The sequence below is a fragment of the Rattus norvegicus genome, chromosome 4, assembly GCF_036323735.1.
Source record: "Rattus norvegicus strain BN/NHsdMcwi chromosome 4, GRCr8, whole genome shotgun sequence".
Taxonomy (NCBI): domain Eukaryota; kingdom Metazoa; phylum Chordata; class Mammalia; order Rodentia; family Muridae; genus Rattus; species Rattus norvegicus.
The window spans coordinates 123,714,037-123,739,268 of NC_086022.1; the positions used below are offsets into that span (position 1 = coordinate 123,714,037).

Below are 25,232 nucleotides of genomic sequence, written 5' to 3' on the forward strand. Positions count from 1 at the left end.
ACAGAGGACTGAGTTCTGCATGAGTAACTAACATGCTTTCTTCTGAGGATATTCATTTTCTCTAACTCCTAAAATTCATCAGTTTTGCACACTTCTGGAATATCCATAGAATTTTGGTTTTTATACATTTTTCTAATGTAAGTGACTGTCAGCAGTTGAGCCACACAATCAATTTCCTGGCTTATTCTTTCCTACAGATCTTCTCATGTTACCAAGGAAACCTTAAACTCAAAACGTAATGTCTTCATCCTTGTGTTTATCTAAAACTGTTATTGGACTTGACTTCTATAGTTTGAATAATTCAGTCATTTGAAACTGTGGTGGTTTGAATATACTTGGCTTAGGGAGTGGCACTATTAGGAAGTGTGGCCTTGTTATAATAGATGTGGCCTTGTTGGAGAAAGTGTATCACTGTGTGCATGGGTTTTAAGACCCTTGTTCTAGCTTTGTGGAATGTAGTCTTTTACTGCTTGCCTTCGGGACAAGACGTAGATCTCTCAGCTCCTCCTACACCATGTCTGTGTGGATGCTGCCATGTTCCTGTCTTGACAATTGTGGACTGGAATTCTGAACCTCTAATCCAGCCCCAATTAAGTATTGTCCTTATAAGAATTGCCTTGGTCATAGTGTCTGTTCACATCAGTAAAACTCCAACTAAGACAGAAGTTGGTTTCAGGAACTGGGATATTGCTCTGATAGGCCCACCTATGCTTTTTCTTGTAAGAATGTGAATTTTTGGGACTTTGAATTTGGAGTGTAGTGGGATGTTTTCATGAGCCATCCTAATAGGAATGTGGATGACTTGGTTGATGATGGTGATTTGGATGTTGAAGCCTTGCTCTAGAGGTTTCAGAGGAGAAGAATGTGTGACCCAAGCCTTTTGAAGGAGCCATTGAAGATCAGATGTTGATTGCAGGCACTGGAAGAAGTTGTAATGTTGAAGTTGCCTTGGAGTCCCCAAGATGTTTGAGCTGACAGAGCTGTGGGCTATCTGCTGAGGAAAGTTGCTAACAGAGAGTGGAACCAGCAAGGAGAAAGGCGTTTGTTGCAGTCAACAAAGATGAAAAAGGAGTTGGAGATCTGAAAACTGTTTTGACATCAGACATGGAGATGCGGTTTTGATTTTGCCCAGCTGTTTTTCTGTCTTGTTTGGGGGAATACAGTTAAGTGATTGGATGAATCTCAGAAGAGACTTTGAACTTTGGAGTTTTTACAGTGTTGAGACTGCTATAGAATATAGGGACTTTGGAAATTGGACGAAATGTAGTTTTTATTTTGCTATGGATGGGTATTACTCCTGTAGACTCATATGTGAACAAGACCGTGGATATCAGTAAGTGGAATACAGTGGTTTGAATAAGCTTGGTCCAGGGAGTGGCACTATTAGGACGTGTAGCCTTGCTAAAGTAGGAGTGGCCTTTTGGGGGCAAGTGGTTCACTGTGCAATAGGCTATGAGACCCTCCTCCTATCTTTCTGGAAAATACTCTTCTCTTGTTTACCTTTGGAAGAAGATGTAGATCCCTCACCTTCTCTGGGACTTCACCATTATAGCACACTGTCTTCTCTGGAGTTTCTGAAGATGTGTTTTTAAATACTGTGACCATCTCTCTGCAAGTGGGAACCCAGAGAACAATGAAAAGCATTCCAATCCCTTCTTAGCCCAAGTATTTCTCATGGTTTCCCCCATAGCACCCATGCAGTCCCTTTTCTTCATGTCCTTTCTCAATACATTGCTGACATTTGATTCCTGATCGTTTTCCTTGTATGAGTCACTGGTGGCATCTCTCTCACTGTCTTCCAAATAGTTGTACAAGTAGAAATTTTAGATAAATACTATTGCCTGATGGAACTCCGTTTTAAACAAAACCTACTTTTCATGAAGCACTGCCAGTCCCACTTTTTCAAGCCTTGGTCCATTTTTCAGGGAGACACAATACAGGTAAGAACCATGGTATCATGGTAAGTGTAAGCTGTGTGACAATGACAAACATAAGCACACAATAGGTTTGGTCTTTTTGCAGGAAGTGGCTCACTGTGGGTGTGGGCTTTGAGACGCTCCTCCTAGCTTCCTGGAAGGTAGTCTTCTCCTGTTTGCCTTTGGAACAAGATGTAGAATTCTCTGCTTCTCATTTACTATGCCTACCTGAACTCTGCCACGCTCCCTCCTTGATGATATTGGACTGAACCTCTGAACCTGTAAGCCAGTCCCAGTTAAATGTTGTTCTCATAAGAGTTGTCTTGGTCATGGTGTCTGTCCACAGCAATAAAACCCTAAGGCAGAATCCTTACAAGGACATGAAGCTGCAGGTTCAAAGCTGCACAGTGGACAGCCTCACAGTGTGCTGTGTCTCACTCCCCGTTCATCTAGAGCTATTAGAACTCAGAGGCTGTTTGTAGCTTGGGCTCTGACCCAGGGGATGTATCATTCAAAGAACATGATTGCCAGTTATGAAATATCTTGTTTGTGGTGTACTTGGTCATGGTTTCCCCAGGTCCTAAGAACAGGAATTTATGACTCTTGTTTCTTGGCAGAAACAATAACAAAGCACTCAAATAATGGGAATACCTGGATTTTGTTGCTTTCTCTAGGTCTAGTCTCTCTTACTAGTTTTCATAATTCCCCAAACTGTATCTTCTCATGGTGTTAGAAATAGATAAACTGAAATCTATCTCCCTTTTTGTCACAAGGACTCCACCCATCAAAGCTGCTGGACAGGGAGGACATTAATCCTTTGTTCCATCATGGGATTGATCCATCACATCACAGATTGTGTCAAAGTTTCTTCTGCAGAACTGCTTGGTCTCTATAGTAACAGCAGGCTTCTGACAAAACCTCTCTCAGGTCTGTGACAAGGCGTCTCTGGGACTTCCTGTCTCTTTGCCATAAGAACACGCTGTCTTCTCTGGAGTCTCTGAAGATGTTTTTTAAATACTGTAACAGTCTAGCTGTAAGTGTGAGCCCAGAGAGCAATAAAAAGCATTTCAGTCCCTTCTTAGCCCAAGTATTTCTCGTGGTTTCACCTATCACAGCCACACAGTCCCCTTTTTCATGTCCTCTCTCTTTTTTTTTTATCTTTTTTTTAAAATTTATTTAATACTTAATAATAATTCTTTGGTTTCCGGGCAAACATCCCCCTCCCCCCTCCCCTTCCTTATGGGTGTTCCCCTCCCAACCCTCCCCACATTGCCGCCCTCCCCCCATAGTCTAGTTCACTGGGGGTTCAGTCTTAGCAGGACCCAGGGCTTCCCCTTCCACTGGTGCTCTTACTAGGATATTCATTGCTACCTATGGGGTCAGAGTCCAGGGTCAGTCCATGTATAGTCTTTAGGTAGTGCCTTAGTCCCTGGAAGCTCTGGTTGCTTGGCATTGTTGTACATATGGGGTCTTGAGCCCCTTCAAGCTCTTCCAGTTCTTTCTCTGATTCCTTCAACGGGGGACCTATTCTCAGTTCAGTGGTTTGCTGCTGGCATTCACCTCTGTATTTGCTGTATTCTGGCTGTGTCTCTCAGGAGAGATCTACATCCGGCTCCTGTCGGTCTGCACTTCTTTGCTGCATCCATCTTGTCTAATTGGGGGGCTGTATATGTATGGGCCAAGTGTGGGGCAGGCTCTGAATGGGTGTTCCTTCAGTCTTGTTCCCCTTTTAGAGAAGGAGTGAAGCATTCACATTTTGATCATCCGTCTTGAGTTTCATTTGTTCTAGGCATCTAGGGTATTCAAGCATTTGGGCTAATAGCCACTTATCAGTGAGTGCATACCATGTATGTCTTTCTGTGATTGGGTTAGCTCACTCAGGATGATATTTTCCAGTTCCAACCATTTGCCTACCAATTTCATAAAGCCGTTGTTTTTGATAGCTGAGTAATATTCCATTGTGTAGATGTACCACATTTTCTGTATCCATTCCTCTGTTGAAGGGCATCTGGGTTCTTTCCAGCTTCTGGCTATTATAAATAAGGCTGCGATGAACATAGTGGAGCACGTGTCTTTTTTATATGTTGGGGCATCTTTTGGGTATATGCCCAAGAGAGGTATAGCTGGATCCTCAGGCAGTTCAATGTCCAATTTTCTGAGGAACCTCCAGACTGATTTCCAGAATGGTTGTACCAGTCTGCAATCCCACCAACAATGGAGGAGTGTTCCTCTTTCTCCACATCCTCGCCAGCATCTGCTGTCACCTGAGTTTTTGATCTTAGCCATTCTCACTGGTATGAGGTGAAAGCTCAGGGTTGTTTTGATTTGCATTTCCCTTATGCCTAAAGATGTTGAACATTTCTTTAGGTGTTTGTCAGCCATTCGGCATTCCTCAGCTGTGAATTCTTTGTTTAGCTCTGAACCCCATTTTTTAATAGGGTTATTTGTCTCCCTGCAGTCTAACTTCTTGAGTTCTTTGTATATTTTGGATATAAGGCCTCTATCTGTTGTAGGATTGGTAAAGATCTTTCCCCAATCTGTTGGTTGCCGATTTGTCCTAACCACAGTGTCCTTTGCCTTACAGAAGCTTTGCAGTTTTATGAGATCCCATTTGTCGATTCTTGATCTTAGAGCGTAAGCCATTGGTGTTTTGTTCAGGAAATTTTTTCCAGTGCCCATGTGTTCCAGATGCTTCCCTAGTTTTTCTTCTATTAGTTTGAGTGTATCTGGTTTGATGTAGAGGTCCTTGATCCACTTGGACTTAAGCTTTGTACAGGGTGATAAGCATGGATCGATCTGCATTCTTCTACATGTTGACCTCCAGTTGAACCAGCACCATTTGCTGAAAATGCTATCTTTTTTCCATTGGATGGTTTTGGCTCCTTTGTCAAAAATCAAGTGATCATAGGTGTGTGGGTTCATTTCTGGGTCTTCAATTCTATTCCATTGGTCTATCTGTCTGTCTCTGTACCAATACCATGCAGTTTTTATCACTATTGCTCTGTAATACTGCTTGAGTTCAGGGATAGTGATTCCCCCTGAAGTCCTTTTATTGTTGAGGATAGTTTTAGCTATCCTGGGTTTTTTGTTATTCCAGATGAATTTGCAAATTGTTCTGTCTAACTCTCTGAAGAATTGGATTGGTATTTTGATGGGGATTGCGTTGAATCTGTAGATCGCTTTTGGTAAAATGGCCATTTTTACTATATTAATCCTGCCAATCCATGAGCATGGGAGATCTTTCCATCTTCTGAGGTCTTCTTCAATTTCTTTCCTCAGTGTCTTGAAGTTTTTATTGTACAGATCTTTTACTTGCTTGGTTAAAGTCACACCGAGGTACTTTATATTATTTGGTTCTATTATGAAGGTTGTCGTTTCCCTAATTTCTTTCTCGGCTTGTTTCTCTTTTGTGTAGAGGAAGGCTACTGATTTACTTGAGTTAATTTTATACCCAGCCACTTCGCTGAAGTTGTTTATCAGCTTTAGTAGTTCTCTGGTGGAACTTTTGGGATCACTTAAATAAACTATCATATCATCTGCAAATAGTGATATTTTGACTTCTTCTTTTCCGATCTGTATCCCCTTGACGTCCGTTTGTTGTCTGTTTGCTCTGGCTAGAACTTCAAGAACTATATTGAATAAGTAGGGAGAGAGTGGGCAGCCTTGTCTAGTCCCTGATTTTAATGGGATTGCTTCAACTTTCTCTCCATTTAGTTTAATGTTAGCAACTGGTTTGCTGTATATGGCTTTTACTATGTTCAGGTTTGGGCCTTGAGTTCCTATTCTTTCCAGGACTTTTATCATGAAGGGGTGTTGAATTTTGTCAAATGCTTTCTCAGCATCTAATGAAATGATCATGTGTTTTGTTCTTTCAGTTTGTTTATATAATTGATCACGTTGATGGTTTTCCGTATATTAAACCATCCCTGCATGCCTGGGATGAAGCCTACTTGATCATGGTGGATGATTGTTTTGATGTGCTCTTGGATTCGGTTTGCCAGAATTTTATTGAGTATTTTTGCGTCGATATTCATAAGGGAAATTGGTCTGAAGTTCTCTTTCTTTGTTGGGTCTTTGTGTGGTTTAGGTATAAGAGTAATTGTGGCTTCATAGAAGGAATTCGGGAGTGATCCATCTGTTTCAATTTTGTGGAATAGTTTGGATAATATTGGTATGAGGTCTTCTATGAAGGTTTGATAGAATTCTGCACTAAACCCGTCTGGACCTGGGCTCTTTTTGGTTGGGAGACCTTTAATGACTGCTTCTATTTCCTTAGGAGTTATGGGGTTGTTTAACTGGTTTATCTGTTCCTGATTTAACTTCGGTACCTGGTATCTGTCTAGGAAATTGTCCATTTCCTGCAGATTTGCAAGTTTTGTCGAATATAGGCTTTTATAGTAAGATCTGATGATTTTTTGAATTTCCTCTGAATCTGTAGTTATGTCTCCCTTTTCATTTCTGATTTTGTTAATTTGGACACACTCTCTGTGTCCTCTCGTTAGTCTGGCTAAGGGTTTATCTATCTTGTTGGTTTTCTCAAAGAACCAACTTTTGGTTCTGTTGATTCTTTCTATGGTCCTTTTTGTTTCTACTTGGTTGATTTCAGCTCTGAGTTTGATTATTTCCTGCCTTCTACTCCTCCTGGGTATATTTGCTTCTTTTTGCTCTAGAGCTTTTAGGTGTGCTGTCAAGCTGCTGACATATGCTCTTTCCTGTTTCTTTCTGCAGGCACTCAGCGCTATGAGTTTTCCTCTTAGCACAGCTTTCATTGTGTCCCATAAGTTTGGGTATGTTGTACCTTCATTTTCATTAAATTCTAAAAAGTTTTTAATTTCTTTCTTTATTTCTTCCTTGAATAGGTTGTCATTGAGTAGAGCATTGTTCAATTTCCATGTATATATGGGCATTCTTCCCTTATTGTTATTGAAGACCAGTTTTAGGCCGTGGTGGTCTGATAGCACACATGGGATTATTTCTATCTTTCTGTACCTGTGAGGCCCGTTTTTTGACCAATTATATGGTCAATTTTGGAGAAAGTACCATGAGGAGCTGAGAAGAAGGTATATCCTTTTGCTTTAGGATAGAATGTTCTATAAATATCCGTTAAGTCCATTTGGCTCATGACTTCTCTTAGTCTGTCTACGTCTCTGTTTAATTTCTGTTTCCATGATCTGTCCATTGATGAGAGTGGGGTGTTGAAATCTCCCACTATTATTGTGTGAGGTGCAATGTGTGTTTTGAGCTTTAGTAAGGTTTCTTTTACGTATGTAGGTGCCCTTGTATTTGGGGCATAGATATTTAGGATTGAGAGTTCATCTTGGTGGATTTTTCCTTTGATGAATATGAAGTGTCCTTCCTTATCTTTTTTGATGACTTTTAGTTGGAAATTGATATTATTTGATATTAGAATGGCTACTCCAGCTTGCTTCTTCTGACCATTTGCTTGGAAAGTTGTTTTCCAGCCTTTCACTTTGAGGTAGTGTCTGTCTTTGTCTCTGAGGTGTGTTTCCTGTAGGCAGCAGAATGCAGGGTCCTCGTTTCGTATCCAGTTTGTTAATCTATGTCTTTTTAATTGGGGAGTTGAGGCCATTGATGTTGAGAGATATTAAGGAACAGTGATTATTGCTTCCTGTTATATTCATATTTGGATGTGAGGTTATGTTTGTGTGCTTTCATTCTCTTTGTTTTGTTGCCAAGACGATTAGTTTCTTGCTTCTTCTAGGGTATAGCTTGCCTCCTTATGTTGGGCTTTACCATTTATTATCCTTTGTAGTGCTGGATTTGTAGAAAGATATTGTGTAAATTTGGTTTTGTCATGGAATATCTTGGTGTCTCCATCTATGTTAATTGAGAGTTTTGCAGGATACAGTAACCTGGGCTGGCATTTGTGTTCTCTTAGGGTCTGTATGACATCAGTCCAGGATCTTCTGGCCTTCATAGTTTCTGGCGAAAAGTCTGGTGTGATTCTGATAGGTCTGCCTTTATATGTTACTTGACCTTTTCCCTTTACTGCTTTTAATATTCTTTCTTTATTTTGTGCGTTTGGTGTTTTGACTATTATGTGACGGGAGGTGTTTCTTTTCTGGTCCAATCTATTTGGAGTTCTGTAGGCTTCTTGTATGCCTATGGGTATCTCTTTTTTAGGTTAGGGAAGTTTTCTTCTATGATTTTGTTGAAGATATTTACTGGTCCTTTGAGCTGGGAGTCTTCACTCTCTTCTATACCTATTATCCTTAGGTTTGATCTTCTCATTGAGTCCTAGATTTCCTGTATGTTTTGGACCAGTAGCTTTTTCTGCTTTACATTATCTTTGACAGTTGAGTCAATGATTTCTATGGAATCTTCTGCTCCTGAGATTCTCTCTTCCATCTCTTGTATTCTGTTGGTGAAGCTTGTATCTACAGCTCCTTGTCTCTTCTTTTGGTTTTCTATATCCAGGGTTGTTTCCATGTGTTCTTTCTTGATTGCTTCTATTTCCATTTTTAATTCCTTCAACTGTTTGATTGTGTTTTCCTGGAATTCTTTCAGGGATTTTTGCGATTCTTCTCTGTAGGCTTCTACTTGTTTATTAATGTTTTCCTGTGTTTCTCTAAGGGAGTTCTTCACATCTTTCTTGAAGTCCTCCAGCATCATGATCAAATATGATTTTGAAACTAGATCTTGCTTTTCTGGTGTGTTTGGATATTCCATGTTTATTTTGGTGGGAGAATTGGGCTCTGATGATGCCATGTAGTCTTGGTTTCTGTTGCTTGGGTTCCTGCGCTTGCCTCTCGCCATCAGATTATCTCTAGTGTTACTTTGTTCTGCTATTTCTGACAGTGGCTAGACTGTCCTATAAGCCTGTGTGTCAGGAGTGCCATAGACCTGTTTTCCTGTTTTCTTTCAGCCAGTTATGGGGACAGAGTGTTCTGCTTTCGGGCGTGTAGTTTTTCCTCTCTACAGGTCTTCAGCTGTTCCTGTGGGCCTGTGTCTTGAGTTCACCAGGCAGGTCACTTGCAGCAGAAAAGTTGGTCTTACCTGCGGTCCCGAGGCTCAAGTTTGCTCTCGGGGTGCTGCCCATGAGCTCTCTGTGGCTGCAGCAACCAGGAAGATCTGTCCCACCCTTTCCGGGAGCTTCCGTGCACTAGGTTTCCAGAGGGCGTTTGGTATTTTCCTCTGGCGTCCGAGATGTGTGTGCAGAGTGCAGTCTCTTCTGGTTTCCCAGGCGTGTCTGCCTCTCTGAAGGTTTAGCTCTTCCTCCCACGGGATTTGGGTGCAGAGAACTGTTTATCCAGACTGTTTCCTTCAGGTTCCGGCGGTGTTTCAGGTGCAGGGGTCCTGCCGCTCCTGGGCCCTCCCCTACGGGAACCCAGAGGCCTTATATTGTTTCTTCTTGGGCCAGGGATGTGGGCAGTGGTGGGCTGTTTTGGTGGTCTCCTCTGCTCTGCAGCCTCAGGAGTGCCCACCTGACCAGGCGGTGAGGTCTCTCTCCCTCATGTCCTCTCTTGACACATTGCTGACATCTGATTACTGACGGTTTTTCTTGTATGAGTCACTGGTGGCTTCTCCCGCACTGTTTTCCAAGTAGTTGACCAAGTCGAATTTTTAGGTAAAGAATACTGCCCATTGTAACTCCATTCCAAACAGAACCTTATTTCATACAGCAGAGCCAATCCAACCTTCCAAACCTTCATTCCATTCTACAGGGAGGCACAGCAAGGATGAGAGCTATGGTTAGGGTGAGCTTGTGACAATGATGAATACAAGCACACAGTTTCAGAAACACAAGGACAGAAACGTGTTGCTCAGACCTGACTTAAACTGTGCTCTTTACACAATCACTCAATACCAGTGTGCAGGTAGGCTAAAGCCATGTCATAGAGGAGGATGCAGACAGTCTGCCTTTCTCCTACCTGGATGCAGTGTACCCACAGGGCCATAAGCACTCAGCTTGCCGTGGACTCTGCAGAGAGGTTTCCCTCTTCCATTCTGTTCTATACTCACCCCCAGATGACAAGGTCAGGTCATTGTTGTGGTGAACACTGGCCACTTGTTTGAGGCCTATTGATGATGCCATGGATCTCAGGCTGCCTATGATGTGTGTAACTGAAGGATGACACAGTGTTTACAGTCATGTTTTCCTGGCTGCATACAGAACTGGGGCTATCTCATGCTCTTGAGCTATCGAAGTCTTTACATTTCTACTAGCAAGAATACTCAGTATTTCTTTGGATATTTCTTGCTCCAGGTGTCTTTTGTCCTCTTCCACCCTCTAAGCCTTTCCTTCCTCTCCCAAAACCTATTTCCCAAAGACAGGTCTTTTCCTTATGTACAAAACATTTGGTGTCTCTGGAGGAAACATAACAGACCAGGATATAAAGGTAATTTTAGGCATGGTACAGTTTTATCTCAAGGACACAGGCAGAAGTTGCAGTATGAGCTATTGTGCAAAAAGTCTCTCTCTTACATCATTTTTCTGATGGCAAGGAGTGGCTGTCCTGTTCTCCCATCTCTTGTTCTGTGTTGGGTAGTTATCCATGTGAGGACTAACATTTGGGAAGACAGGCTTTTAGCTTGTTTATAAACATTTTAGCTTGTTTCTATGAAGTGCTGTTAGTCACTAGAATGCTTTGAGTATAAATGATGCATTAGCCTGAAATTTTCTACATACTTTCACATAGGCACAGTTGAATGTCCTGCAAAGACTGATTGGTGCTGGTAGGTGGTTCAAGGCTGTTGTCTGTGTCTCTGCTGACAAACTGGTACTCACAGTTACAGGACATCATGCTACTCTCTCAGGTGTTTCTAGTGAGAGAAAGGGACTGTCAACCTTTACCTCCATCCTAATAAGAATCCTCTGATTTCAGGGCAACCAGCTCCTGAATCCATGATGCCAGGAGTATAGCTTAAGATTCCTTTGCCTTCAACCCCCTGGCTGTCCTAAGTGACTTATGTTTTGCATGGCTGTAGATATTGCAGTGATCCTAAAATAGCACAACCCCAATATAGAGAGGAAGACAACAATCACTACCTGAGGAGTTTGAGAATGTGATGCCTTTGCAAGGATCATTAGCCCGCCCTCTTCCGTCTTCTCTCTCCCTCTCTCTCTCTCTCTCTCTCTCTCTCTGTCTTTCTCTCTCTCTCCCCCCACCCCCCTCTGTCTCCATTTCCTTGTGTTTATATTCAGTGGAACATAAAAGCCTGCATTTCATAAAAATGACAGGAAAGAAACATGTCTCAGGATTATTTTTTGGTAATTGCTAGTGAATGCATATATTACTTATTTTTTAAACTTTTAAAATGTCTCCAATATGCACATTATCATCTTCTTCAGGCAGGGAAAGAGCTGATCAATCATTAACAGAGCTGAATTTTCTTTCCCAGGCCACATGACAAGGCACTTCATGAGAAAACCATCAGCTGACATGTCTATAGAGACCATTCTGTGCCAGAAACAGTTCCAGGTTTAGTGGGTATGTATAGAGCACGCTCTTTCACAGCTAGGGTCCTCTCACACAGGTACAGGACTGACCTCCATATGTTCCAAAGGGGTTACTGGAGCTCTGAGTGCTTAAGGTCACACTCTGAGGTAGAACTCAGAGGGTATACATCTTGGTGCAAGCTTGGTGTTGGATGGCATTTGTGAATAAGGCCATGTTCTGTAATGAAGAGTTTTCACTTTTCACCCAAGTTTGTTGCTATTTGCTTCCTACACACATACAATGAATAAAGACAACATACTTCACACTGACACAAACATAAAAATCACCTTGTTCTCTGAAGTGAGTGTTGGGATCTCAGCTAACAGTATCCTGTTTTTTGCCCACCTTTCCATGCTCCTTGGTGAGAACAGGCCCAAACCCATTGACCTTTACATTGCTTTCTTGTCCCTAACCCAACTAATGCTGCTTATAACTATGGGCCTCATAGTTCTGGACATGTTTACATATCAGGGGAGATGGGATTCTACCACATGCCAGTCCTTTATCTATTTGCACAGATTTTTGAGGGGACTCACTCTTTGTGCTATTTGTTCTCTGAATATCCTTTGGACCATCATTCTCAGTCCTAGAAGCTCCCGTTTAACAAAGTTTAAACATAAATATCCCCATCACATCTCAGGTGCCTTTCTTTTCCTCTGTGTTTTCTATATGTCCTTTAGCAGTCACTACTTAGTATCAATTATTGCTACCCCTAACTTGACTTCAGATAATTTTATGTATGTTACTCAGTCCTGCTCACTCCTACCTGTGAGTTATTCCAGAAGAAGCATGTTTTCCACACCGATGGCCATCAGGGAAGCCTTTCTTATTAGTATCATGGCCCTGTCCAGTGGGTACATGGTGGCTCTCCTATGGAGGCACAAGAATCAGGCCCAGCATCTTCAGAGCACCAGAGTTTCTACAAAAGCATCGCCAGAGCAAAGAGCCATCAGGACCATCCTGCTGCTCATGATCTTTTTTGTGGTTCTCTACATTTTGGAAAATGTTGTCTTCTACTCAAGGATGAAGTTCAAGGATTGCTCTATATTCTTCTGTTTCCATATTATTGTGTCCCATAGCTATGCCACAGTCAGTCCTTTTGTGTTCATTTGCACTGAAAAGTGAATCATTAAGTTTTTGAGGACAATGTTTGACAGAATAGCACATATTTGATCATTCAGTGATGGGCATGGACCCTGAATATATTCCAGTAAGTTGTAATCAGAGCTATGGATCGTGACATATTTGCAACATTCTTGGGCTTAAATTCATATAAGAAAATTTTCTTTTTTCTGTTAACTCTGTTTCCTTTGTGTGTGGATGACAAGTATATAAAGGAAGATTAAACAGCATGTCTTCTCAGATATCATTAAAGGTTTAGATTTCTCAGTGTGTTTTTGAAGGAGATCTGTGAGAGGGCTTAGTCCACCAGGAACATCTTGAACATGTACCCTGCCAGAGAGACACCAACAGAGTGAATTACAATGACAGATCTTAGAGGACTCAAATTGAGAGAGATGATGAACAGAGTACTTTACCTGGGGTCAAAATATTCAAATTTAAAGAATAAATTAGTCATACCTAATTACTTAGCCTTAGTCTCAGTAAACATCAAGAAAACTGTGGGCTTGTAGCATGCCTGAATACTTGAGATTAAACCAATACCTCCTCAGAGCAAACTTTGTGCAGGTGAACACAAACACAGCCACACACTTTACACAGCTGAATACCCTCAAAGAGAAACACATATTACTATCCTGTCTCAGAAAATCAATGTGTAACAAGGAGAGATTGAGCTGTTGCCTCTATGGATACATCACCCTACATTCTAGTGTCTTTCATATGAGAAGATACTCTTCAGCCTACTGTAAGAGAAGGCAAACACCAACCATCCACAAAGCCTTTCTCGCTAATGCTGTCCTGCCAGCAAAATGACCCAGGGCAACCTGGCAGAAAACTTATAGGAGTAGCCAACCAGGATGTGGATTGACTTAAGGCCCATTTCATGAGATTGACCCATACCCAACAGTGTTTGGGTGAGCAAGAATAAGAAACTAGATAGACCAGATGTTGATGGCAAAAGTAATTACTTCTAGTCTTAATAAAAGGTAATGATAAAATGTCTCAGTGATGTTCTTCTGTACTCCTAGATGAGTGCTGTATTCAGTCATCATGAGAGACTTCCTCCTGCAGCAGCTCGGAAGAAATACAGAGACCCACAACCAGACATTATGCCATTATGCAGAGAGAGAGAGAGAGAGAGAGAGAGAGAGAGAGAGAGAGAGAGAGAGAGAGAGACCTTGGGAATACATAGCTTCCAGTGGGATCCCTAAATCAAATCTCTCTCCTTAGAATTCAGGGAACCCCTAGGAAGACAAGGCAGAAACCGTGAAAGAACAGAGGAAATGGAGGCCATCAAGACAACAACACCTCTAAATCCACTGTGCAAAGCTCCTCAGAACTCACCTGGACTGAAGCAGCAAGCACAGGACCTGCACAGGTCTGCACCAAGTCCTCTGCATAATATTATAGCATTCAGTTTAGGGTTTCTATGCAGCTCCTGTAGTGAGAGTGACCCACTCTTTCATTCTTGTGCCTTCTCTAGGGCCCCTCTCCTTCTGTTGGTTATATGTGTCCAACTTGACTGTGATGTTTTTGTTTTGTATTATTGTATTTTATGTTTTGGTGTTGCCTCTTAGAAAGCTGTTTTTTTTTTTCTAATGAGAGACAGAAGTAGAGTGGATCCGATGGGAGAGGGGATTGGGAAGAGCTGGTAGGAGTAGACTGAGGATGAGCTATAATCAGAGTATATCCTATGAGAAAAACAATCTGTTTTCAGTAAGAAGGACAAAATAGCAGAGAAAAATCAATCTCTAGTATGCTCTGCAGAATATGGTGATTGGAGGTAACAATAGTTTACTAGAGATTTCAAACAGCAAGAAGAAATGCTTCAAAAACATTCATCATAAGGAAGTGACAAATGCTAGAGATACATATATTTAGCATGATGTAAGCATTGTGTAGGCTGTGAGTTTGTGTGTGTGTGTTTGTAAATTATAAATAATTATGATATGTAATATGTTAATATGTGTATAATATAACAATTATAAATAATATAAAAGTATTATGTATTACCATGTTTCTAATACCATAATATATATTACTGCAGGATATTCAAAATGAAGAGGCTAGGATGCAATTATAAAAATGATAACCTGACCCAAGTTCCTGTCCTGACAATGCTCTCCTGGGAAAGCTGGAATAAAGACATCCAAGCATGGAGGAATGTGTGATGGAGAGATGGGAAAAATGAAACGCTGTGGAGAGATGCAAGAGAAAGCAAAACTCAGGGATCTGTGCACAGTGCAGAGATGTAGCTAGAAACACAAAGCAGAGAGGAAGAGACAGGTGTGAGGAGATCGTGGGGTCCTGATCCTGGCTGTCACCAAGACATTTTCTGGGTACATTGTCCTGCTGCAGCTGAGGTATGTGTTGATGTCTCTGGTCTGAGTCACCACCAAAGCCCAAACTGATACCTGTGGTCTGGGCTGCTGCTGGCGATCTTGTGTTGATATGTAACCCTTTGTGAGGTGGCACGACTTATTTAAAATGAAGACAGTCGATGTAACCTAATCTATTGCCATTATGTCTCCTCACATCACCCAAGGTTTGAATTATTTCTTTCAGTAAAAACCCTAAAAACTGGTGCTATTCAAGCAATAAATTTGCAAGCCTAGAATGTGTGTTTAGCACTGAATCTGTGTCAAACACTGAGTGACACACAGTACTGTCACCTATGTGAAAACACTCATGGCAAGTTTGGGTATTTCACTGCTAATGTAAGGCATTTTTCAAGCTCATTTGTTTATGGCATCAGCTAATACCAATGATTCCCATGTCTGACCTTCTATTTGTATTCAGACTCATGCACTCACAGGAAACTCCATCCAGGAGACACAACATTGGGGCTGCCTTTGCAACTGAGTACCAGAGCTGAGCAGGGCTCTGGCAGGATCTCAACCAAGAGATTTGCTTTCCCAAGAGAGACTAAAAAGATTCAGATGAGCAGAGAACAGTCTTCAAATCTGTTTTCAGCACACGTTTTTCATAAGGTTTTATTATTGAAAAGTTACATTCTGTTGCATTTATATTCTTGTCATTATGTGACTTTATGGGGAACACTTTAAATTTGTGTGTGTGTGTGTGTGTGTGTGTGTGTGTTCATGTTTGTGAATGCAGTCACTCATGCATTGTGATATGCATGTAGATAACAGATTTCACCGGGCTTATTACACTCGGCCTGACCTTCCACTTTGTTTAAGGTTGGGTCTCTTGTTATTCCTTAGTGTGTAGGCCAGGCTAAGTACTGCAGAGACCCTTGGAATTCACCTCCCATCTGCACATAAGAGCGCTGGGGTGGAAGCTGCCTGGTACTCATGATATGTGGATATTGGGTATCTGAACTCAGGTCTTTGTTGTGAGTCAATAATATATCCACTGAACCTCAGGGGAACTAGAGACAATGCTGTGATATCTGTATGAAGATAATATGTCTTTATTACGAGGAAGCACAAAAACATGTGAAGATGCCATTTGAATCTTCTAGACACCCAGTTAGTGTGAGTGAATACACATCATATGTCTCATAAACAGAGATCTAGGACAGTTATTTCCATGCTGAATTGAAAGTCTGTCAATCAAGGAAAAAAAAATTCTGTTGCCCTGTCTCTTGAACCTCAGAATGGCATGTGTTTTGTGTGTCTGAGTCTAACTATTGTCATGCTCTATCAGTCAATCCATGTAAAACTTCTTTTCTCTCACTGAATTATCTTACTTTCCATAACAATTTCACAGTGTATCTATGTTCCCCAGTTGCTGAAAACAACCAAGAGTGAGACAACCAAATAAGCTAGAAGTCTGCTTATTGTATAGAAACAACAGGTGCAGAGGACATCAGTTCAAAAGCTGAGTTCCAAGTTAATTTTTAGAAAGTTTTGAATGCCCCCTATGTCTCCTTCCCTAAGCAATCTAGAGTAACTTACACTTGATTGGCCTATTAAATTTCTTTCTTTTCTCTTTTCATTCGTATTGGATATTTTCTTCATCTACAATTCAAATATTATCTCCTTTCCTAGTTTCCCCTCCAGAAACCTCCTGTCCCACCCCAACTCCTTACGTCCATGAGGATGCTCGCCTGCCCATCCATCCACTCTCTCCCTCATCCCCACCCTGGCATTTCCTTGCACTGGTGTATCAAAGCTTCACAGGACCAAGGGCCTCTCCTCCTATTGATGCCCGACAAGGCCTTCTTCTGTTACATACGTGGCTGGAGCCATGGGTCAGTCCAGGTGTACTCTTTGGTTGGTGGTTTAGACCCTGGGAGTTCTGGGGTGTCTGATTGGTTGATATTGTTCTTCTTCCTATGGGGTTGCAAACCCCCTCAGTTACCTCAGTCCTTTCTCTAACTCCTCCATTGGAGATGCCATTCTCAGTTCAATGGTTGGCTGTGCGCATTCACCCCTATATTTGTCAGGTTCTTGCAGAGCCTCTCAGGAGAGAGCTATATCAGGCTCCTGTCGGCATGCATTCTTTGCACCCCAATAGTGACTGGGATTGTTGATTGTATGTGCAATGGATATCCATGTGTGGCAGTCTCTGCTCCACACTTTGTCTCCGTATTTCCCCTTGTGCATATTTTGTTCCCCCTTCTAAGAAGTACTGAAGCATCCACACTTTGGTCTTTCTTCTTGAGCATGTGTTCTGTAAATTGTATCTTGGGTATTCTGAACTTTTGGGGTAATGTCCACTTATCAGTGAGTGGAAATCATGTGAATTTTTTTCTGATTGGGTTACCTCACTCAGGATGATATTTTCTAGTTCCATCCATTTGTCTAAGAATTTCATGAAGTCATTGTTTTTAATAGCTGAGTAAGTACCCCATTATGTAAATGTACCACAGTTTCTGTATCCATTCTGCTGTGGAAGGACATCTAGGCTCTTTCCGGCTTCTGGCTATTATAAATAAGGCTGCTATGAACATAGTGGAGCATGTGTCCTTGTTAAATGTTGGAGCATCTTCTGGGTATATGCCCAGGAATGGTACAATTGGGATCTCAGGTAGTACTATGTCTAGTTTTCTGAAGAACCCCCAGACTGATTTCCAGAGTGGTTGTACCAGCTTGCAAACTCACCAGTTATGGAGGAGGGTTCTTCTTTCTCCACATCTTGGACAGCAACTGCTGTCACCTGAGTTTTTGATCTTAGCCATTCTGACTGATGTGAGGTGGAATCTCAGAGGTGTTTTGCTTTTCATTTATCTGATGATTAAGGATGTTGAACATTTCTTCATGTTCAGCCAATCAATATTCCTCCTCAGAATTCTTTATCTTTGTACTCCATTTTTTCATAGGGTCATTTGATTCTCTGGAGTCTATCTTCTTGAGTTCTTTGTATATATTGGGTATTAGCCCTCTATTGGATGTAGGATTGGTAAAGACATTTTCCCAATCTCTTGGTTGAGGTTTTGTCCTATTGACAGTGTCCTTTGACTTATAGAAGATTTGTAATTTTATGATGTCCATTTGTCAATTTTTGCTCTTAGAGCATAAGCTGTTGGAGTTCTGTTCAGGAAATTTTTTCCAGTGTCCATGTACTTGAGGCTCTTCCCCTTTTTCTTCTATTAATTTGAGTTTATCTGGTTTTGTGTGAGATCCTTTATCCTCTTGGACCTGATCTTTGTACAGGTTGATAAGAATGGATAGATTTGCATTCTTCTACATGCTTACCTTCAATTGAGCCAGCACCATTTGTTGAAAATGCTGCCTTTTTCCCACTGGATAGTATTAGCTTCTTTTTCAAAATCAAGATAGCATAGATGTGTAGGTTCATTTCTGGGTCTTCAATTATTTTTCTTTTTTAATTAATTAATTTTTTTCCATTTAAAAATGGGTATTTCTTACTTTCATTCAAATGTTATTCTGTTTCTGGTTTTCCTGTCCATCAGCCCCCTGACCCCTGCCCCTCCCATTCTATAAGGGTGTTCCCCAACCCGTCTATCCCCACTTCCACCCCCAACAATCCTCTACACTGGGGGTCCAGCCTTGGTAGACTCAAGGGCTTCCCCTTCCTCTGGTGCCCCAACAAGGCTATTCACTGCTACATATGCAGTTGGAGCCCAGGGTCAGTCCATGTACACTCTTTGGGTAGTGGTTTAGTCTGTGCAAGCTCTGGTTGGTTGGCATTGTTGTTCTTATGGAGTTGCAAGCCCCTTCAGCTCTTTCAGCCCTTTCACTAATTCCTCCAGTGGGGGTCCCGTTCTTAGTTCAATGGTTTGCTGATAGAATTTGCCTCTGTATTTGACATGTTCTGGCTGTGCCTCTTAGGAGAGATCTATATCTGGTTCCTATTAGCATGCACTTCTTAGCTTCATCCGTCTTATCTAGTTTTGATGGTTGTATATATATATATATATATATATATACATATATATATATATATATATATATATATATATATATATATATATATATATATGTGTGTGTGTGTGTGTGTGTGTGTGTGTGTGTGTATGCCACATGTGGGGCAGGCTCTGAATGGCCATTCCTTCAGTCTCTGCTCTAAACTTTGCCTCTTTATCCCTTCCTATAGATATTTTTGTTCCCCTTTTTAAAGAAGGAATGAAGCATCCACATTTTGGTCATCCTTCTTGAGTTTCATGTGGTCTATGCACTGGGTTTTCGATTCTATTCCACTGATGTACTTGCCTGTCTCTACCAATACCATTCAGTTCTTATCACTATTGCTCTGTAATATAGCTTGAAGTTAAGGATCCTGGTTCCCCCAGAAGTTCTTTTATTGTTGAAGATAATTTTGGCTATCCTGGTTTTTTTGTTATTCTAAATCAATTTGCAAATTGCTCTTTCTAAGTCTATGAAGAATTGAGTTGGAATTTTGCTTGGAAATACATTGAATCTGTAAATTACTTTTTTTTTATTAACTTGAGTATTTCTTATATACATTTCAAGTGTTATTCCCTTTCCTGTTTCCGGACAAACATCCCCCTCCCACCTCCCCTTCCTTATGGGTGTTCCCCTCCCAACCCTCCCCCCATTGCCGCCCTCCCCCCATAGTCTAGTTCACTGGGGGTTCAGTCTTAGCAGGACCCAGGGCTTCCCCTTCCACTGGTGCTCTTACTAGGATATTCATTGCTACCTATGAGGTCAGGGTCCAGGGTCAGTCCATGTATAGTCTTTAGGTAGTGGCTTAGTCCCTGGAAGCTCTGGTTGCTTGGCATTGTTGTACTTTTGGGGTCTCGAGCCCCTTCAAGCTCTTCCAGTTCTTTCTCTGATTCCTTCAACGGGGGACCTATTCTCAGTTCAGTGGTTTGCTGCTGGCATTCGCCTCTGTATTTGCTGTATTCTGGCTGTGTCTCTCAGGAGCGATCTACATCCGGCTCCTGTCGGTCTGCACTTCTTTGCTTCATCCATCTTGTCTAATTGGGGGGCTGTATATGTATGGGCCACATGTGGGGCAGGCTCTGAATGGGTGTTCCTTCAGTCTCTGTTTTAATCTTTGCCTCTCTTATCCCTGCCAAGGGTATTCTTTTTCCTCATTTAAAGAAGGAGTGAAGCATTCACATTTTGATCATCCGTCTTGAGTTTCGTTTGTTCTAGGGATCTAGGGTAATTCAAGCATTTGGGCTAATAGCCACTTATCAATGAGTGCATACCATGTATGTCTTTCTGTGATTGGGTTAGCTCACTCAGGATGATATTTTCCAGTTCCAACCATTTGCCTACGAATTTCATAAACTCGTTGTTTTTGATAGCTGAGTAATATTCCATTGTGTAGATGTACCACATTTTCTGTATCCATTCTTCTGTTGAAGGGGATCTGGGTTCTTTCCAGTTTCTGGCTATTATAAATAAGGCTGCAATGAACATAGTGGAGCACGTGTCTCGTTTATATGTTGAGGCATATTTTGGGTATATGCCCAAGAGAGGTATAGCGGGATCCTCAGGCAGTTCAATGTCCAATTTTCTGAGGAACCTCCAGACTGATTTCCAGAATGGTTGTACCAGTCTGCAATCCCACCAACAATGGAGGAGTGTTCCTCTTTCTCCACATCCTCGCCAGCATCTGCTGTCACCTGAGTTTTTGATCTTAGCCATTCTCACTGGTGTGAGGTGAAATCTCAGGGTTGTTTTGATTTGCATTTCCCTTATGACTAAAGATGTTGAACATTTCTTTAGGTGTTTCTCAGCCATTTGCCATTCCTCAGCTGTGAATTCTTTGTTTAGCTCTGAACCCCATTTTTTAATAGGGTTATTTGTTTCCCTGTGGTCTAACTTCTTGAGTTCTTTGTATATTTTGGATATAAGGCCTCTCTCTGTTGTAGGATTGGTAAAGATCTTTTCCCAATCTGTTGGTTGCCGTTTTGTCCTAACCACAGTGTCCTTTGCCGTACAGAAGCTTTGTAGTTTTATGAGATCCCATTTGTCGATTCTTGATCTTAGAGCATAAGCCATTGGTGTTTTGTTCAGGAAATTTTTTCCAGTGCCCATGTGTTCCAGATGCTTCCCTAGTTTTTCTTCTATTAGTTTGAGTGTGTCTGGTTTGATGTGGAGGTCCTTGATCCACTTGGACTTAAGCTTTGTACAGGGTGATAAGCATGGATCGATCTGCATTCTTCTACATGTTGACCTCCAGTTGAACCAGCACCATTTGCTGAAAATGCTATCTTTTTTCCATTGGATGGTTTTGGCTCCTTTGTCAAAAATCAAGTGACCATAGGTGTGTGGGTTCATTTCTGGGTCTTCAATTCTATTCCATTGGTCTATCTGTCTGTCTCTGTACCAATACCATGCAGTTTTTATCACTATTGCTGTGTAATACTGCTTGAGTTCAGGGATAGTGATTCCCCCTGAAGTCCTTTTATTGTTGAGGATAGTTTTAGCTATCCTGGGTTTTTTGTTATTCCAGATGAATTTGCAAATTGTTCTGTCTAACTCTCTGAAGAATTGGATTGCTATTTTGATGGGGATTGCACTGAATCTGTAGATCGCTTTTGGTAAAATGGCCATTTTTACTATATTAATCCTGCCAATCCATGAGCATGGGAGATCTTTCCATCTTCTGAGGTCTTCTTCAATTTCTTTCCTCAGTGTCTTGAAGTTCTTATTGTACAGATCTTTTACTTGCTTGGTTAAAGTCACACCGAGGTACTTTATATTATTTGGGTCTATTATGAAGGGTGTCGTATCCCTAATTTCTTTCTCAGCTTGTTTCTCTTTTGTATAGAGGAAGGCAAATGATTTATTTGAGTTAATTTTATACACAGCCATTTTGCTGAAGTTGTTTATCAGCTTTAGTAGTTCTCTGGTGGAACTTTTGGGATCACTTAAATATACTATCATGTCATCTGCAAATAGTGATATTTTGACCTCTTCTTTTCCGATCTGTATCCCCTTGATCTCCTTTTGTTGTCTGATTGCTCTGGCTAGAACTTCAAGAACTATATTGAATAAGTAGGGAGAGAGTGGGCAGCCTTGTCTAGTCCCTGATTTTAGTGGGATTGCTTCAAGTTTCTCTCCATTTAGTTTACTGTTAGCAACTGGTTTGATGTATATGGCTTTTACTATATTTAGGTATGGGCCTTGAATTCCTGTTCTTTCCAGGACTTTTATCATGAAGGGGTGTTGAATTTTGTCAAATGCTTTCTCAGCATCTAATGAAATGATCATGTGGTTCTGTTCTTTCAGTTTGTTTATATGATGGATCACGTTGATGGTTTTCCGTATACTAAACCATCCCTGCATGCCTGGGATGAAGCCTACTTCATCATGGTGGATGATTGTTTTGATGTGCTCTTGGATTCGGTTTGCCAGAATTTTATTGACTATTTTTGCGTCGATATTCATAAGGGAAATTGGTCTGAAGTTCTCTTTCTTTGTTGTGTCTTTGTGTGGTTTAGGTATAAGAGTAATTGTGGCTTCGTAGAAGGAATTCGGTAGTGCTCCATCTGTTTCAATTTTGTGGAATAGTTTGGATAATATTGGTATGAGGTCTTCTATGAAGGTTTGATAGAATTCTGCACTAAACCCGTCTGGACCTGGGCTCTTTTTGGTTGGGAGACCTTTAATGACTGCTTGTATTTCCTTAGGAGTTATGGGGTTGTTTAACTGGTTTATCTGTTCCTGATTTAACTTCGATACCTGGTATCTGTCTAGGAAATTGTCCATTTCCTGAAGATTTTCAAGTTTTGTTGAATATAGGTTTTTGTAGTAAGATCTGATGATTTTTTGAATTTCCTCTGAATCTGTAGTTATGTCTCCCTTTTCATTTCTGATTTTGTTAATTTGGACGCACTCTCTGTGTCCTCTCGTTAGTCTGGCTAAGGGTTTATCTATCTTGTTGATTTTCTCAAAGAACCAACTTTTGGTTCTGTTGATTCTTTCTATGGTCCTTTTTGTTTCTACTTGGTTGATTTCAGCTCTGAGTTTGATTATTTCCTGCCTTCTACTCCTCCTGGGTGTATTTGCTTCTTTTTGTTCTAGAGCTTTTAGGTGTGCTGTCAAGCTGCTGACATATGCTCTTTCCTGTTTCTTTCTGCAGGCACTCAGCGCTATGAGTTTTCCTCTTAGCACAGCTTTCATTGTGTCCCATAAGTTTGGGTATGTTGTACCTTCATTTTCATTAAATTCTAAAAAGTTTTTAATTTCTTTCTTTATTTCTTCCTTGACCAGGTTATCATTGAGTAGAGCATTGTTCAATTTCCACGTATATGTGGGCATTCTTCCCTTATTGTTATTGAAGACCAGTTTTAGGCCGTGGTGGTCCGATAGCATGCATGGGATTATTTCTATCTTTCTGTACCTGTTGAGGCCCGTTTTTTGACCAATTATATGGTCAATTTTGGAGAAAGTACCATGAGGAGCTGAGAAGAAGGTATATCCTTTTGCTTTAGGATAGAATGTTCTATAAATATCCGTTAAGTCCATTTGGCTCATGACTTCTCTTAGTCTGTCTACATCTCTGTTTAATTTCTGTTTCCATGATCTGTCCATTGATGAGAGTGGGGTGTTGAAATCTCCCACTATTATTGTGAGGTGCAATGTGTGTTTTGAGCTTTAGTAAGGTTTCTTTTACATATGTAGGTGCCCTTGTATTTGGGGCATAGATATTTAGGATTGAGAGTTCATCTTGGTGGATTTTTCCTTTGATGAATATGAAGTGTCCTTCCTTATCTTTTTTGATGACTTTTAGTTGAAAATTGATTTTATTTGATATTAGAATGGCTACTCCAGCTTGCTTCTTCTGACCATTTGCTTGGAAAGTTGTTTTCCAGCCTTTCACTCTGAGGTAGTGTCTGTCTTTGTCTTGAGGTGTGTTTCCTGTAGGCAGCAGAATGCAGGGTCCTCGTTGCGTATCCAGTTTGTTAATCTATGTCTTTTTATTGGGGAGATGAGGCCATTGATATTGAGAGATATTAAGGAATAGTGATTATTGCTTCCCGTTATATTCATATTTGGAATTGAGGTTATGTTTGTGTGCTTTCATTCTCTTTGTTTTGTTGCCAAGACGATTAGTTTCTTGCTTCTTCTAGGGTATAGCTTGCCTCCTTATGTTGGGCTTTACCCTTTATTATCCTTTGTAGTGCTGGATTTGTAGAAAGATATTGTGTAAATTTGGTTTTGTCATGGAATATCTTGGTTTCTCCATCAATGTTAATTGAGAGTTTTGCTGGATACAGTAACCTGGGCTGGCATTTGTGTTCTCTTAGGGTCTGTATGACATCAGTCCAGGATCTTCTGGCCTTCATAGTTTCTGGCGAGAAGTCTGGTGTGATTCTGATAGGTCTGCCTTTATATGTTACTTACCTTTTTCCCTTACTGGTTTTAATATTCTTTCTTTATTTTGTGCGTTTGGTGTTTTGACAATTATGTGACAGGAGGTGTTTCTTTTCTGGTCCAATCTATTTGGAGTTCTGTAGGCTTCTTGTATGTCTATGGGTATCTCTCTTTTTAGGTTAGGGAAGTTTTCTTCTATGATTTTGTTGAAGATATTTACTGGTCCTTTGAGCTGGGAGTCTTCACTCTCTTCTATACCTATTATCCTTAGGTTTGATCTTCTCATTGAGTCCTGGATTTCCTGTATGTTTTGGACCAGTAGCTTTTTCCGCTTTACATTATCTTTGACAGTTGAGTCAATGATTTCTATGGAATCTTCTGCTCCTGAGATTCTCTCTTCCATCTCTTGTATTCTGTTGGTGAAGCTTGTATCTACAGCTCCTTGTCTCTTCTTTTGGTTTTCTATATCCAGGGTTGTTTCCATGTGTTCTTTCTTGATTGCTTCTATTTCCATTTTTAATTCCTTCAACTGTTTGATTGTGTTTTCCTGGAATTCTTTCAGGGACTTTTGTGTCTCCTCTCTATGGGCTTCTACTTGTTTATTTATGTTTTCCTGGAATTCTTTCAGGGATTTTTGTGTCTCCTCTCTATGGGCTTCTACTTGTTTATTTATGTTTTCCTGGAATTCTTTCAGGGATTTTTGTGTCTCCTCTCTGTAGGCTTCTACTTGTTCTCTATGGGAGTTCTTCACGTCTTTCTTGAAGTCCTCCAGCATCATGATCTAAAATGATTTTGAAACTAGATCTTGCTTTTCTGGTGTGTTTGGATATTCCATGTTTGTTTTGATGGGAGAATTGGGCTCCGATGGTGCCATGTAGTCTTGGTTTCTGTTGCTTGGGTTCCTGCGGTTGCCTCTCGCCATCAGATTATCTCTAGTGTTACTTTGTTCTGCTATTTCTGACAGTGGCTAGACTGTCCTATAAGCCTGTTTGTCAGGAGTGCTGTAG

The 25,232-nt window shown here is 40.9% G+C and overlaps 1 protein-coding gene and 1 long non-coding RNA gene across 2 annotated transcripts; both read left to right on the forward strand.

Moving 5' to 3' along the window:
- Positions 1 to 9,706: 9,706 nt before the first annotated feature.
- Positions 9,707 to 15,848, forward strand: Vom1r97l1 (vomeronasal 1 receptor 97 like 1). The gene is made up of 4 exons (XR_005503338.2): positions 9,707 to 9,754; positions 11,280 to 11,368; positions 13,730 to 13,877; positions 14,547 to 15,848. It is a non-coding gene; the product is annotated as a vomeronasal 1 receptor 97 like 1 (long non-coding RNA).
- Positions 11,587 to 13,368, forward strand: LOC134478863 (vomeronasal type-1 receptor 44-like). The gene has a single exon (XM_063286969.1). The coding sequence runs from the start codon at positions 11,618 to 11,620 to the stop codon at positions 12,500 to 12,502; it is 885 nt and encodes a 294-aa protein (XP_063143039.1). The 5' UTR covers positions 11,587 to 11,617; the 3' UTR covers positions 12,503 to 13,368.
- Positions 15,849 to 25,232: the final 9,384 nt, after the last annotated feature.

What these genes read in the sequence shown, in the direction of transcription:
- LOC134478863 (XM_063286969.1), top strand. Translation starts at nt 11,618, where the DNA reads ATGAATAAAGACAACATACTTCACACTGACACAAACATAAAAATCACC.